This window comes from Ursus americanus, chromosome 33, assembly GCF_024610735.1.
Source record: "Ursus americanus isolate L20-20 chromosome 33, mUrsAme1.1.p, whole genome shotgun sequence".
NCBI classification, from domain to species: Eukaryota; Metazoa; Chordata; class Mammalia; order Carnivora; family Ursidae; genus Ursus; species Ursus americanus.
The window spans coordinates 2361242-2376147 of NC_142159.1; the positions used below are offsets into that span (position 1 = coordinate 2361242).

At 61.2% G+C, this 14906-nt stretch overlaps 1 protein-coding gene across 1 annotated transcript in view; it reads left to right on the forward strand.

The window, feature by feature from the left end:
• Window positions 1-9339, forward strand: part of EPHA10 (EPH receptor A10) — a 38345-nt gene extending 29006 nt beyond the window's left edge. The window contains exons 8-17 of the mRNA XM_045782546.1: window positions 263-371; window positions 3697-3758; window positions 3875-4000; window positions 4666-4851; window positions 5313-5374; window positions 5583-5786; window positions 6170-6319; window positions 6509-6702; window positions 8942-9097; window positions 9225-9339. Of these exons, the coding sequence (XP_045638502.1) occupies window positions 263-371; window positions 3697-3758; window positions 3875-4000; window positions 4666-4851; window positions 5313-5374; window positions 5583-5786; window positions 6170-6319; window positions 6509-6702; window positions 8942-9097; window positions 9225-9339 (1364 nt within the window). The remainder of the gene's footprint in view (window positions 1-262; window positions 372-3696; window positions 3759-3874; window positions 4001-4665; window positions 4852-5312; window positions 5375-5582; window positions 5787-6169; window positions 6320-6508; window positions 6703-8941; window positions 9098-9224) is intronic.
• The last annotated feature ends 5567 nt before the right edge of the window (window positions 9340-14906 follow it).

The window sequence follows — 14906 nt, forward strand, 5'->3', positions numbered from 1 at the left end:
GAGAGAGGCCATTCCCCCTGCAGAGCTATGTTAAGTTAGGGCCCATCCGAAAGGTGGAAAGGGAGGCCCAGGCCTGCCTGTCTGGACCCCGGGGGCCTCTCCTGCAGAGGTGGACTGCAGTGGCGGTGCCGGCCCGGGAGAGGAGGGGAAGCTCCGGGCGCCACTGTGGTCCCTCTGCTGTGGGGGCGGGGCAGGAGTCTCCACTGGGGCTGCCCCAGGAGCCTGGCCTTCTGCCTGCCTCAACCTCCTGGTTTACCCCCAGCTGCCTCAGGGTCCAGGGACCACAACCCTGCGGTCGTCGTCACCGTGGTGACCGTCTCAGCCCTCCTCGTCCTGGGCTCTGTGATGAGCGTGCTGGCCATGTGGAGGAGGTAGGTGGCTGGTCCCCGCCTGGCTGACTCCTGGTGGGTCGCGTCCCTGTGCACACTCACGTGTGCTCACGGCCCCTCTCTCTGTACCTGCACGGGCACACATGCGGATTTGCGCAGGCAAGCCCAGTGCTGTGTAGATGCCGGCAGGGCCGGCGCGGCCCCTCCCCCCGCCTGCTGCTCCTGCAGCAGCCAGCCCTGCCGCTTGCTCTGCCGCTCCGGGATGAAGGGGATTTAGCTCCTTAACTCATTAAATGTCAGAAGGCATCACTGAGGATGGAATCAAGCTCCGGCTGCTCCAGTGTGATTAGGATTCTCTGGAGGCGCTCCGAGGCCCCCAGCCCCTTCCCGCAAGGGATCTTGAGGCCCTTGAACACAGGCAAAGGGAAGAAAGGCAGAAATTGTGTGTGGGAAGGGGGAGGACAGGGAGGGGAACTCATTCACCAGAACTCCCCTCCCCTTCTCCCAGCAGGAGGAAGCTTGCGGGAGAGTGGGCAGAGAAAGGGGATGGGAGGAGGAGGAAGGGTGTGGAGCTTGAGTTTGGTTCAGAGAAGATCCCAGTCCTTTTGCACGCAGCAGAAACCTCCCACCATGTGTTTTCGCCTTCTCCCCAGGGCCGCCCTCTGCTGCACGCGGAGGTACCGGTCTGGGGCTGAGGTCAGCAGACTTGAAGGGTGGAAAGTCTGCATGTGATGGGCTGGGGCGGGGGGAGCAGAGGAGAGCGATGGCTGCTGGGGGTGGGGGGCGCATCCCAGCACATCTCCGCATCCTTGAACTGCCTGTCGGCAGGAGGGACCATGAGCATTCGCAGGGCACTGTTTGCTTGGCCTTGAATGAAGCCCTGAAAGTGACTGAGGAGGGGAGAGCCTTGACCTGGGGGTCTGGGAGCCCCTGTGCCTGAGCCAGGACAGTCAGGAGGCAGGACAGGAGTAGTGAGCTCCTTTCTGGGGCTTAGACACCCATGTTGGTCCTGTTGGGAAAGCAGGAATGGACAGAAGCTGAGAGCCTCTTGTCCTGGCTGGGGCTCAGAGAGGCAGGCAGAGGAACCGGGAGAGAGGGGTATGAAGAGCGCCCCTCTGAGCAGGGGCTGTGCAGGACAGGAGTAGCTACCCAGGAGCACCTCGGAGACAGAGGCACTAGGGCAGGCAGAGTAAGTGGGGAGTCGGTCTCAAAACCTGCTCAAAATCCAATGGCATGGAAACGGGGAGAATCTGCCGGTCAGGTGCCGATGGCATGTCCAGCCAGCCTCACAGGCTGGCGTCTCTCTGCGTCTCTGCAGTACTACTGACCTCTGCAGGGTCTCCTCCCCTCCGCTTCCCCTCCCCACCCCATCCTGGCTCATCCCACTTCTCACCAGAGGGTGTTGTCCTGTGGAAGCTTCTCGGTTTCTCTGCCACTCCTCCATCCACTTGGCCTTGTCCTCTTCCTCTCCAGCCACCTTTCCTGGATGTTCCCCTCGTCGATGGAAGTCCTGTCGCCACTCTGGCTGACCTCAGGGGCCCTTGGATAACCTGTCGCACCCCTTGGCTCCTCGGTTCTTTGACTTCCTCATTCCCAAGGACCTTCTCTTCCGTTTCACCTCTGCCTCCCTCTCCCATATCCTGCCATGGACCTGGCCATCACCGCAGACACTCTGTCCAGCTCTTCCACTTACGCCCCACAGGAGCCCTGTCCTTACAGCTTGCCCCCTCGGCCACATCTGTTGCACCTGCTCCTTCACGGCATCATTGCCCCCCCCATGGGTCCTCATCCCCAAGTCTGCACACCTGCCTGTCTCTGCACCCATCCTCTCCCTCCCTCTGCTCTAGATGAGGTGCCTTCCTCCTAGTCCTTCCTGCTGTGTTCCGAACCCCGCCCCTTCTCACCATCTCAGGAACCCTACTAGTTCTAATGTCCCCCTCGGCCCCAGGTAACCGCTGACCTTTAGTGAGTGCGTAGTAAGCTCTGTGCAACCACGCTGTATCGGGCAGGGCTGTCTTTATCCCGATTTCATTAAAGAGAAATCTGAGCCCACCCAGTCCTGCAGCTATGAAGCCAGTCCCTGCGTGAGGTTCCAGAGCCCGTGCTGCTCACCACCATCATGACCACTTCACCCCCTTTCCCATCCGTGGGGAACGTCCCCTTCACTGCTTCCACGCCATCTCTCTCCCCTGCCCCACTCTTTCTTTCCTGCCTTCCTGTGATACGGCCACCCCCGATTTCCCTTCTGTTTCCCTTTGACTTGGCTGGAGGTTCTTTCGTGACCTCCTCCCTGGCCTCTTTCTCCTCTACCCGGTCTCTAAATGTCGGGGTCCTCAGACTTGTCCACAGCCCCACTTCCCAGGCTCTGGCCTCTTCCCCGGACCATGCTCACAGCTCCCGCACTTGTATTTCCAGCGCAGACCTCTCCTCCACCCCCCACCCCCATTCATTTCTAACTCCCCACTCCGCGCCCCTCCCTGCTTACCCCGTGGGCTCTGCAGACTTCCACCGGCTCAGCGCCAGCTTTTCCTCTCCCCGGGCTGCTAAATGGCATCGCCATCAACGGCTGGGCAATGCAGAACCCCGGAAGTTGTTCCCACCTTGTCCCCGCTCCTTCATGCCCTAGCAGTCTCAGAGCCCTGTGGCCCCGTCACCAAAATGTCCCTTGAGTCCTCTCGCTTTTCTCCAGGTCCATGCTCCCCCTGTAGCCCGAGCGGCCACGGAGCCACCGCGCGCTCCCGCGGGGGCAACAACCGGGTTGAGTCCTGACGCTCACCTGCTCAGCAGCCCCGGGGCTCTCCTCTGGGCCAGCAGGGCCCTGCCTCGGGCCCCTAATGCCAGTCGGGGGCTCTGTTGGTAGTGACGCAGTCCTTCGGCCCAGGGCCACCTCTGCCTCAGGAAACGACCCTTGCTGGCCTGGGAAGGCTCAGGCCCATCTGCTATGTGTGCCCTTCTCCTCTGCTTGGACCTGTGAGTGGGCTTGCAATGCACGCTCCGTGCTTGTTTTCCTGGCCAGACCGAGGCTGCCCCTGACAGCAGGGGCCTCCTGATTTGCTCACCTGTAAGGCAGGCGGGCAGCTTGGGTTCGAAGTCAGGGGTATGGATCTGGGTGCCTCTGGAGTTGCAAGAATGTGCATTGTGGCTCAGAGTGAAAATAATTAGTAATGTGGGTGGGGATGAGGGGTTAGGTCTGGGGCTAGGGTTATGTGTCGGCTGTGGGGAGGGGCTTTCAAAGCAGCGCAAGAAGGTCCCTCCCCTAGGGCACAGGTCTTAGTGGTTTTGAAGGGATAAGGAGCTCCGGCGCTGGGTCTAGTGGGAGGGGAGGCCGTGGCTGCCTAGCTCAAAGAATGACTCCACACCTCCCCAGGCCCTGCCCCTATGGCAAAGGAGGTCAGGACGCCCACGACGAGGAGGAGCTGTATTTCCACTGTGAGTTGTCGCCGGGCCCCTCCTTAACCCTCTTCCACGCTGCCCTTCATAACTCCCCCAACCCGGGCCCCGGAACCCCTTCCTCTGGCCCATCTCTGTCTCTCCCTGCATTCCAGTCAAAGTCCCGACACGCCGCACATTCTTAGACCCCCAGAGCTGCGGGGACCCGCTGCAGGCTGTTCATCTGTTTGCCAAGGAGCTGGATGCGAAAACCGTCACACTGGAGAAAAGCCTTGGAGCAGGCAAGCTGGGCACCCAGGAAGCCTTGTCCGTCCCGAGAGCCCCCTACTTCCCCCACCCACCTCTGCCCCCCAGGCCTTCCCCCATTTCTGGAAGCCCTGCCTTCACCCCAGTCCCGGCCTGCCCGGGAGGCCCCAGCTCCACACCAAACGGGACCTCTACCCACCAGGTTCCAGGGAGGGGGATGGCAGAGGGGTCTGTGGTCCTGCCTTCGTACCCTCTCCCCGTCCCCATGGTCACTGAGACCGCCCCACACCAGCCCTTTGCTGGCTGGCCTCTGCAGACTGCCCCTGGCGGCAGTGTCGTCCCAGGCCTTCATGGGGGGTGGGGAGGAGCATTCATAAACTTGGGGACCAGACACACCAGAGTTCTAGTCCTGCCTCTACCGCTGAGCAGCTGTGTACGCAAGGGCATGTGCCTCTTGCTCTGAACTCGTTCCTTGTCTGTAAAATGGGCACGATCGCTGCCTCATGGGGAGTGAGGTGGGGACTGCGAAGCCCACGTCACACTGAGGGTTCTCAGTTTACCGTGATTTGAACTCAGGAGCCCTGAGCCCTAGGCCAGGAACAGCCTGTGACCCAGAAGCTGCTTTCTCCACTGCTCACCCTGCCTGGGTTGGCCAGGGGGTGACCTCCAGGGGACTGTCTGAGGTGCCCTCTCCTCACAGGGCGGTTCGGGGAGCTGTCCTTCGGCTGCCTGCAGCTCCCGGGCCGCCAGGAGCTCCCCGTGGCCGTGCACACACTGAGGGATGGCTGCTCCGACTCTCAGAGGCTCAGCTTCCTGGCTGAGGCCCTCACGCTGGGCCAGTTCGACCACAGCCACGTCGTGAGGCTAGAAGGTGTCGTCACCCGAGGTAGCGCTGCATGCTCCGCAAGTATGGGGGTGGAAACAGGGTGGGAGGTGGGGAGCTCTTAGGCCTCCAGCCCCTTCCTCCAGCCGTGGGAGGGAGCCCCTGAGTGGCCCAGTATGGGGAGAAGGCCTCAGCTTTTCCTTCACTGACTCAGGGAGGCCCTTCCGACCTTGAATGACCTTTTTGACCCGTAGTGACACTGTCAGGGGTGGGTCGCTGGGACCTTGGGTGATCTTTCTTAGCAGACTTATTGCAGCTCCTAGACCTTGGCCTTTGTCCTCCTCCAGATGCCCCCTCTTTTGTTCTTTGGCATGGAGGGTCCTGGGCCTTGCAGGAGGGTGGCTGGGCTGGAAAGTTGTTTCTGGCCGTCCTGGCCCAGGCTGGGGTCCGGGGGGGGGGGGGCATGTGTTCATGCAGAGGGGAGCAAGCAACTTAGCGTGTGTGTCCCCCATCCCCGGGCACAGGCAGCACCTTGATGATTGTCACTGAGTACATGAGCCACGGGGCCCTGGACGGCTTCCTGCGGGTGAGTGGCCTGCGTCCCAGGGGTACCGCTGACCCTGTTAGTCTTTGTCCCTCACTCTTCTCTTTGGTGGGACTTGCACTTGCCATCATTCCCTAAAAAGGAGCCCACTGGCCAGGCCCACCTGGTGGGTCCCGGGGCAAACCCAGAGAGGGCCAGGTGACTTCCCTGGGGTCCCACAGCCCCAGGGAACCGCATGTTCTTCCCACAGCGGCATGAAGGCCAGCTGGCGGCCGGGCAGCTGTTGGGGCTGCTGCCCGGGCTGGCGTCAGCCATGAAGTATCTATCGGAAATGGGCTACGTTCACCGGGGCCTGGCAGCCCGCCGCGTGCTGGTCAGCAGTGGCCTTATCTGCAAGATCTCTGGCTTTGGGCGGGGCCCCCGGGACCGAGCAGAGGCTGTCTACACCACCATGGTGAGGATTCCCTTCTCCCAGGCACGCCGGCCCATCAGACCGCACTTGTCCGTCCCAAGAGCCCCCTACTTCCCCCACCCACCTCTGCCCCCCAGGCCTTCCCCCATTTCTGGAAGCCATGCCTTCACCCCAGTCCCGGGGGTCCCCATCCCCCACTTTCGCCCACTTCCCTGCCGTGTCAGGGCCACACTCCCTACAGCCCCGCCCCTACCCCCCCACTTGGCCCCAAATAAATGCCGGTGTGGGCGTCATTATGTGCCTTCCCCAGACGTGCAGCTGGGAGGATGGCAGGTGGGGCTGGATCTGGGGCTCTGCGGGGTGGGGAACCCTGGGTATACTTGGACCGGTCCCTTCCTGCCCCTGACCTGCTTCCCTGCCCGCAGAGCGGCCGCAGCCCCGCACTGTGGGCCGCGCCTGAGACGCTTCAGTTCGGACACTTCAGCTCGGCCAGTGATGTGTGGAGCTTTGGTGTCGTCATGTGGGAGGTGATGGCCTTTGGGGAGCGGCCCTACTGGGACATGTCTGGCCAAGACGTGAGTGACCCCGAGCCCCGACTCCCTGACCTCTGCCCATTGACCCTTGACCTCTTAGCCCTAGGCCCCTCTTCACTGTCTACTTGCTTCCGGTCCTGCCTGGCCACCCTGAGTCTTCCTGGGCTGGGATGTGTGCATGTGTTGGAGTGACTTAAAGCTTCCCGTCTGCCCCTCACCTCCATGGCCCAGGTAATCAAGGCAGTGGAGGATGGCTTCCGGCTGCCGCCCCCCAGGAACTGCCCCTTCCCCCTACACCGGCTGATGCTTGACTGCTGGCAGAAGGACCCAAGTGAGCGGCCCAGGTTCTCCCAGATTCACAGCATCCTGAGCAAGATGGTGCAGGACCCAGAACCCCCAAAGTGTGCCACGACCACCTCTCCCAGGTACAACTGACGCCTCATTTGTCCCAGGTACACTCCCGTCTATCCCCAACCACCAGATACAGCTGATCTCTCACCTCACCGAGTGGCCTCCCCACATGGCAGAGCCCCACATGGCTGAGCCCCACCTGTCCCACCCCACCTGTCCCATCCCACCTGTCCTACTCCACCTGTCCTATCCCACCTGTCCCATCCTACCTGTCCACCCCACCTGTCCTACTCCACCTGTCCCATCCCACCTGTCCCATCCTACCTGTCCACCCCACCTGTCCCATCCCACCTGTCCTACTCCACCTGTCCCATCCCACCTGTCCCATCCTACCTGTCCACCCCACCTGTCCTACTCCACCTGTCCCATCCCACCTGTCCCATCCTACCTGTCCACCCCACCTGTCCTACTCCACCTGTCCCATCCCACCTGTCCCATCCTACCTGTCCACCCCACCTGTCCTACCCCACCTGTCCCATCCCACCTGTCCCATCCTACCTGTCCACCCCACCTGTCCTACCCACCTGTCCCATCCCACCTGTCCACCCCACCTGTCCTACCCCACCTGTCCCATCCCACCTGTCCCATCCTACCTGTCCACCCCACCTGTCCTCCACCTGTCCCATCCCACCTGTCCCATCCTACCTGTCCACCCCACCTGTCCTACCCCACCTGTCCCATCCCACCTGTCCCATCCTACCTGTCCACCCCACCTGTCCTACCCACCTGTCCCATCCCACCTGTCCACCCCACCTGTCCTACCCCACCTGTCCCATCCCACCTGTCCCATCCTACCTGTCCACCCCACCTGTCCTACTCCACCTGTCCCATCCCACCTGTCCCATCCTACCTGTCCACCCCACCTGTCCTACTCCACCTGTCCCATCCCACCTGTCCCATCCTACCTGTCCACCCCACCTGTCCTACCCCACCTGTCCCATCCCACCTGTCCCATCCTACCTGTCCACCCCACCTGTCCTACCCACCTGTCCCATCCCACCTGTCCACCCCACCTGTCCTACCCCACCTGTCCCATCCCACCTGTCCCATCCTACCTGTCCACCCCACCTGTCCTACTCCACCTGTCCCATCCCACCTGTCCCATCCCACCTGTCCCATCCTACCTGTCCACCCCACCTGTCCCACCCTACCTGTCCCACCCCACCTGTCCCATCCTACCTGTCCCACCCCACCTGTCCCACTCCACCTGTCTACTCCACCTGTCCCATCCTACCTGTCCACCCCACCTGTCCTACCCCACCTGTCCCATCCCACCTGTCCCATCCTACCTGTCCACCCCACCTGTCCTACCCACCTGTCCCATCCCACCTGTCCACCCCACCTGTCCTACCCCACCTGTCCCATCCCACCTGTCCCATCCTACCTGTCCACCCCACCTGTCCTACTCCACCTGTCCCATCCCACCTGTCCCATCCCACCTGTCCCATCCCACCTGTCCCATCCTACCTGTCCACCCCACCTGTCCCACCCTACCTGTCCCACCCCACCTGTCCACCCCACCTGTCCCATCCTACCTGTTCCACCCCACCTGTCCCACCCCACCTGTCCACCCCACCTGTCCCATCCTACCTATCCCACCCCACCTGTCCCACCCCACCTGTCCACCCCACCTGTCCCATCCTACCTATCCCACCCCACCTGTCCACCCCACCTGTCCCACCCCTCCTGTCCCACCCCACCTGTCCCATCCTACCTGTCTACGCTACCAGTCCAGGTAGGACTGCTCACCTGGTTGCTGTAGATAGATCTGGTACTCCGCCTGCCTCAGACACAGGGACATTGTCAGCCATCTTAGTCACTCTCCTTGTCCTGGGTTTTGCCTCACGTGTCCCAGTACAATGACCACTGACTGGGTGAATACATGTGGAAATAGTTCCAACAGCTTTGTAGTTGCAATAATTAAAATAAATGAAATGAGTATGAGTTGTCCCGAATATAACATGGGTCACCTCCCAAACCGTGCTAGGTATGTCCAACCCACAGACTGTTCCAGATACTCCCAGTAGCTGTAGCTGGCTCGGGTGCACCCCACTCTCCACCTACCTGCCTGGGTATCTCAAAACCCACACCCGCTCTGATGATGCCTCGCACGCCGTGGAGCCAGGTCTGCTCTGGGGCTCGGTCGCCGTCCCCTTCTCCTGTCCTTTCTCCGCTGGCCTCTCCTCAGGAGACTGACCGGGTCTGGGCACCAGAACCCTGCTGTCGACTGACCACAGCTCCTTTGCTCCCCAGGCCTCCCACCCCCCTGGCGGACCGTGCCTTCTCCACCTTTCCGTCCTTCGGCTCCGTGGGCGCGTGGCTGGAGGCCCTGGACCTGGGCCGCTACAAGGACAGCTTCACCGCCGGTGGTTACGGGAGCCTGGAGGCCGTGGCCGCCATGGCCGCCCAGTGAGTCAGAGACACCTGTGTGGGAGGCCTGGGCCGGTCCTAGTTCTGGGCCCTCCCCTGTCCCGACGGAGGGAGGGAAAGCAGAAGAGGGTTCGAGCCAGCTGGGTGTGACCAGCCCTTCTTTCAGGGACCTGGTGAGCCTGGGCATCTCGTCGGCGGAACATCGAGAGGCCCTCCTCAGTGGGATCGGCGCCCTGCGGGCACGCGTGCTCCAGCTCCAAGGCCAGGGGGTGCAGGTGTGAGCCGCGCCGTCTTTCCAGGCCAGGACCGCAGGCCTCACAGGGACCCTGGCACGCGGCACCCCTGCGGGGTAGAAGGGAGCGCCCTCTCCCTGTGCTCGGGCCCAGGGCTTGTTTGGGACCACAGTTCCCCTCATCTCACTGCCTACTCCTCCCATTTTTCCCAGTCTGAACACCTTGGCTGACTCAGTCCCCTTGGCCAGAGGGTTTAAATCCCTGGGGAGAACCCCTGCGATAAGAGCAGGAGGCAATGCAGGGTTCCAGAGACCACGGTGGGCAGGACCGAGAGGGAAGACGTAGCTTTAAATCGCCTGGTTCATGTTTTTCTGTCTTCCGCACCCACTGGGGCCTGGGGCCTACCCCAGTGGGTGCCCCCCTTTCCCACAGGCCTATTGGCCAGTTGGCAGCATGGGTCCCTAATAAGCTCCCATGAGACCCGGCAGGGGCCACAGCTGCTTGGCAGCCCACCCTGAAGGGCCTGGAGAGGCAAGGGCCTCAGCTCCCTGCACTTGGGCTCGGCCCCGTCTGCACACTGGTCCTGAGGCCCAGGCAGCGAAGGTGGTGCTGAGCTCCGGTGCTGGACCCCAAGGGCCCCAGACTCAGGAGCCGATTTCAGCTTCCCCTGCCCTTGGGCTGAGAGTTCAGGGTGAGGGTGAGGGCCCTGGCTAGGCCATCAAGGTCCTGGTGCTCCCCTGAGGCCCAGCTAGGCCTCCCCTTTGCATTCCTTTTCTAAGTTCGCTGGCCAGGACGTCTAGAAGAGCATGAGATGAGATGTTTTCTCCCCGGAGGACCCGTGAGCTTTGCTCTCCTGCCTCAGGGGATGGTGAAGAGATCCTCGGGTGTGGACCTTCTCTCTCTGACAGGCTCTGAGCCACACTGTGCAGAGAGGAAAGTCGGAGGCTGGTGGAGGAGTCAGGGCCAGGGCTGGGGTTGGAACCCATGCCCTCAACTCCCAGTCCGAGGAGAGAGAGTCCCTGGTCCTACCTTGTGATACCAACACTCTTCCCCGAGGAAGCCCGAGGGTACTCTGAGGTGACCGCCTCTTGCGAGTGCTGTCTCCTGGGCACCCTTCAGCCTCCTGGGGAGCACCTTCTCCCTCTGGCTTCTGTGGGGCTCTGGCAAGAGTGGCCACACTGAGCTAACTTGAGTCCCTTATCCAGAAGGGCTTCCCAGAGGCGGTGGTGATCGAGAGGCCACGGCAGGAAGGCAGCTGGGTCTGGACAGGATTCCTGGGGCTGCATTCGTCTAGGTCACCCCTGACATAGGCCCACTCTGGGCTTGGCTGTGTGGGGGTGGGGTGGGGTGGGTGGGAAGGAGGAGCCAAGGGGAGAAGAAAGGGGTGAATGGAACATGGAGCTGGCCCGTGGAGGGCTCAGCCTAGGTGGGGAGACAAGCTCAGGCACTGAGAAGTACAACAGAGGTGCCTTCCAAAGGTGCCCTGGGCCCCACAGGAGACCTCGGGGTCTGTGGGCCGGTGGGCCTGAGGGCAGATGGACACTTGTGATTTGCGTCTATGGAGGTGTGTCTGGAAAGGCTTCTTGGCTGAGAGGCTGATGCATAAGTTGAACAAGGCTTTGCAGGTGGGGGTGGGGGGCGTCTGCCCTGGGGGGGATGGAATTTTGCATAGGCCAAGATGGATGGCCTAGGGTAAGAGGCATCCAAGCTGAGGGGCTGTCACAAGAAGGAGCCTGGAGGCTGGAAATGCAGCGCAGTTTTGGGGAGCGCCCATGGTGGGGGACAGTGCCTCACATCAGTGCCTTTGCCTCACCCTGCCAGCAGCAGCTCTTCTCTCCTTGGAGCCCCTAGCTCTGCTCCCCACCTCCTAGGCAGCTGCCCCAGTCAGGGACTTGGAGTGTATGGGGCAGCTTGAGCTACTGCTTCCACCTTGGACAGGCCTGGAGGGTCCCTTGGCAGCCGCCCTACAGACTCGCCCCTCCCCCATCCAAGCTCGGAAAGGACGTGAGGACCCGTGTCCAGTCTTGGGTGGAGGGAGCCTCGTCCCTATCTCCAGCTACATCAGTTATGCTCTAAAGGCCAAACCCCCTCCCCCTCCCCCGGCTGTTCTGCAGAGGGGCCCCCTGGCTGTGTTGGCAGGACTTCGGTGTCCAGGGTAGACCTCCCCTCCACGGAGGAGTGAGGTCCCATAATCCTGAGGGGTCCCAGACCTCTGCCCTGCACGGATGCGGGCTGATGGCTCTCTGGGAGCCCTCTACAGATCTATTTTTATATGGAACTTGTTCACTGGACAGAGGGATGTGGCCTGCAACCCTCCGGCTCCCCCATCTGAGCGCATCCAGGGAGGGAAGGGGCTGGTGGCGGGGGGTGGTTCCTTTGGCTAATTCTGGAGATGTTTTTATATTTCATGGGTTCTATATGCAGGACAAAGTAATAAACACTTGTCTGTGATATGGTATCTCTTTCAGTGACAATTGCTTACCCATCAAGATCGTATGTGGGAGGTTTCCACCATCCCCCACATGCCCTGGGGTGTCTCCCGAGTGTGTGTCTGAGGTCTCTCTGTGTAGACATGAACTGAACAGCCCGTGCCATGAAAGATCTCCCAGTCTAGGGAGGGTGGCCTGGGAGCGGAGAGAAGGAGGTCACCTTCTTAGAAGGTGGTAAACCTTCTACAGAGCAGATGGGTGGGTGCTGGGTCTGGAACGTGGCACAGACACCAGCTAGAGACGCAGCTCTGAGGGCCCTGGCTCTTGGGGCAGGGGGGTACTGAAGCGACAGTGAGAAGGAGGTCGCCCTGGGCTAGCCCGGGGAGCAGAGGGAGCTCTGGGGCAGTCTGCCACTGGGAGACAGAGGGTGAGGAAGAGCAGGAGACAGAGCCCGAGGGGAGCAGTGGAGAGAAGCCAGGAAGCAGTCAGCCATCCAGGCGAAGGAGCAATGAGTGTGGATGTGAAATGCGGAGAAGCCGCGTGAGCAGAGGGGGTGCGAGCGGCTGTCAGGCGCTGTTATCTGCGGCTGTGCTGCTTCCTGGGGCTCGCACCACAGAGCTCTCCATCCCACAGTCCCCGGGGCTAGAAGTCAGAGAGCCAGGTGTTGGGGACTCCCGAGGGCTTAGAGAAGGATCGGGCCCAGGCCTCTCTGCTGGGCTTTCGGCCAGCTTCTCCCTGTGTCTTCGCCCCGTCTTCCACGTCCAGACTTCCCCTTTCAGAAGCACACCAGACTGGCCCACCCGAGGGACCTCCCTTGAACTTGATGACCCCTGTAAAGACCCCTTCCCCAAATAGTCACTTTCTGAGGTACCGGGGTTAGGACTTCTGCACATGAATTTTGAGGGGACGTCATTCAACCCCTAACAGTGGCCTCAATCCAGGGGTGGGGGTTGGAAGCTGGGGGAGAGGAACAAGGGTTGGAGGGTGGGAATCTTTTGGGGTGAGTGGCAAGGGAAGGAGGGTGGGATACGTCAGTGATCAGGGCAGAGCGGGAAGGTGGGCTGAATGCCGGCGCGCCCCCTGACTGCTCACACGTGGGCCTGCACGCGCACATACGCACACACACACACACACACGCACCACAGGAGCCCTCGCCTTTTCCGGCTTGCAGGTGCTTCCGCTCTCCCTGGACCGGGCTGTTCGTGTTCACAGCTTGGAGAAGGTGTCTTCTTTATTTGCTTAGGCCAGGGGGAGTGCTTGGGACTGGGGTGGCGGGGTGGCGACAAATAACACCCCTTTCTTCTGTTCCTGGGCTCAGAACCAACTGAGCACCGTTTCCGGGGACAGACAGGGCACAAGGTACCGGCTCCTTGATGAGGCTGGCTGGAGAACGTTGCTTACCATGTTCCTTGGAGTCTAAGATGCCGTTGAGCGCGAGACGTACTACTGAGAAAACATCACAGCCGATTCAACTGCGTCATGCCATCTGGTTGGAAGACGCGTCCCAACCTCAGAGACGTTCACGTGTGTGAAACGTACAGCTTCGATAAATGAATTGTGCTGTATCAGGACACCGTGGCTTTCCCTGCATTAGACCCTCCCAGTCCCAGGCGGAGCCAGGAGGTGGCATGCCGCCTGTGCACGGGCTGCTTTGCAGATCAATGTCCTGCAGGGTGGGGGAGCAGACCCGTGTGCACCCTGCTTTCCAGCAGGCAGACAACCAGGTGGCGCCTATTCAAGCAGGTTATTCCATTTCAGTAAGTTGCTTCTTCCCCCGGGGCGGGGAGTGAGTAAGTAGGTTGGCGCTGTCAGCAGTGTTGCTCTGCTGAGGTCTGCCTCAGTGGGGGCATGGAGCCGAGGAACGGGGGACCCACACCAACACTTCCCACTGCCCACACACAGTAAGTGCTCCCTGAATGTTAGGATTAGCAACGTGTAAGGCGGCGGGCAGACGCGCCGTCTACGGAGGGGGTTGAAATGAACATCTCCGGGCAGCAGGGCTGCTGAAGGGGTGTGATGCGCTGTTCGGTCGTTCGGTGCCCCCAGCTCCTGCTCTGTAGCAGACACTAGCAAGTTGAGACCTCCCTGCCTGCTGGGGGCGTCCGTGAAGTAAAAAGCATGAAAGGCACAGCCATAGGGATCAATCCTAGGTGTTGGGGGGGTCCGGTGACCTTCGGCCTGCCCTAGTCCCTGGGGAGATGCAGGAGGGCCCTGGCGGGAACCGTGTAGGGCCTTCACTGCCCTTCCTGAGCAGGACTGGCTTCCAGACTCAGCTTCTCCCATCGCCCCCTTCACACCGCTCGGGACTCGAGTGAAACTCCTCACTGTATGGAGCCCTCTCTTTCCATGTCTTGGTGCCCTTTGCCACCTAGGCTCACGCTTCTGGCAGCATCTTGAAAGAACCCAGCTAGTCCCCTCGGGGTTCCTCCCGGACGCCTACCAGCATCTCGTGGGCAGATGATCGTTACCTTAAGCCTCGCTCCAAGCAAGATGCGTTGACTAAGGCTGCTCGTGGAAGTTGAGAAAAACTAGAAAACCAAAACGCAATGTTTCCCTGCGGCCAGCACCTTACACTCCCTCCCAGAGGGGCTGCCTCTTGCCCCTTCTCGTCCCTTGCCCACCGCACTCATCCTCGACTGTCCGCTGGGGCGCGGTGAAGAAAGTTGACACACAGGACCTTCGTGTCTGATTTGAAGGGGTGTAGCCTTGGACAGTGTCCTCTGCCTGCGCCCTGATGGCTCTTGGCACACTGTGGCACATGGCCCTGACAGTCTGCAGATGGGGAGCTGGGCCTTTCCCAGTCTCGGTGCCAAGGGCGTGGTATGGCCTCTACCATAGGCATCGTCTGAGGATCGGAAGATGCCAACTACATAGACCCTAAGATCAACTAAGGGAAAGGTGATGGCGGAGTGTAGAAGGCAAGTGCAGATTGCAGTTGCGGGGGGGGGGTTGTTTAACCGGGGAGGTGATGCAGGTGGGGAGGGGCTGGGGAAATGCCTCATCCTGTGATGGGAGGAGGCGCCAAAGCAAATTGGAGTGCAGAGCCCAACGGGGACCCCAGTTTGGACCGTGAGCTCTCCTAGCATCTCCAGTGCCTCCCACTTCTGAAGCCTCAGGAGTTATCTACTAGCAAAACCTTCGGCACATGTGTCACGTTGTATTTTAGGTGTGGGTCAACAGCTGTCA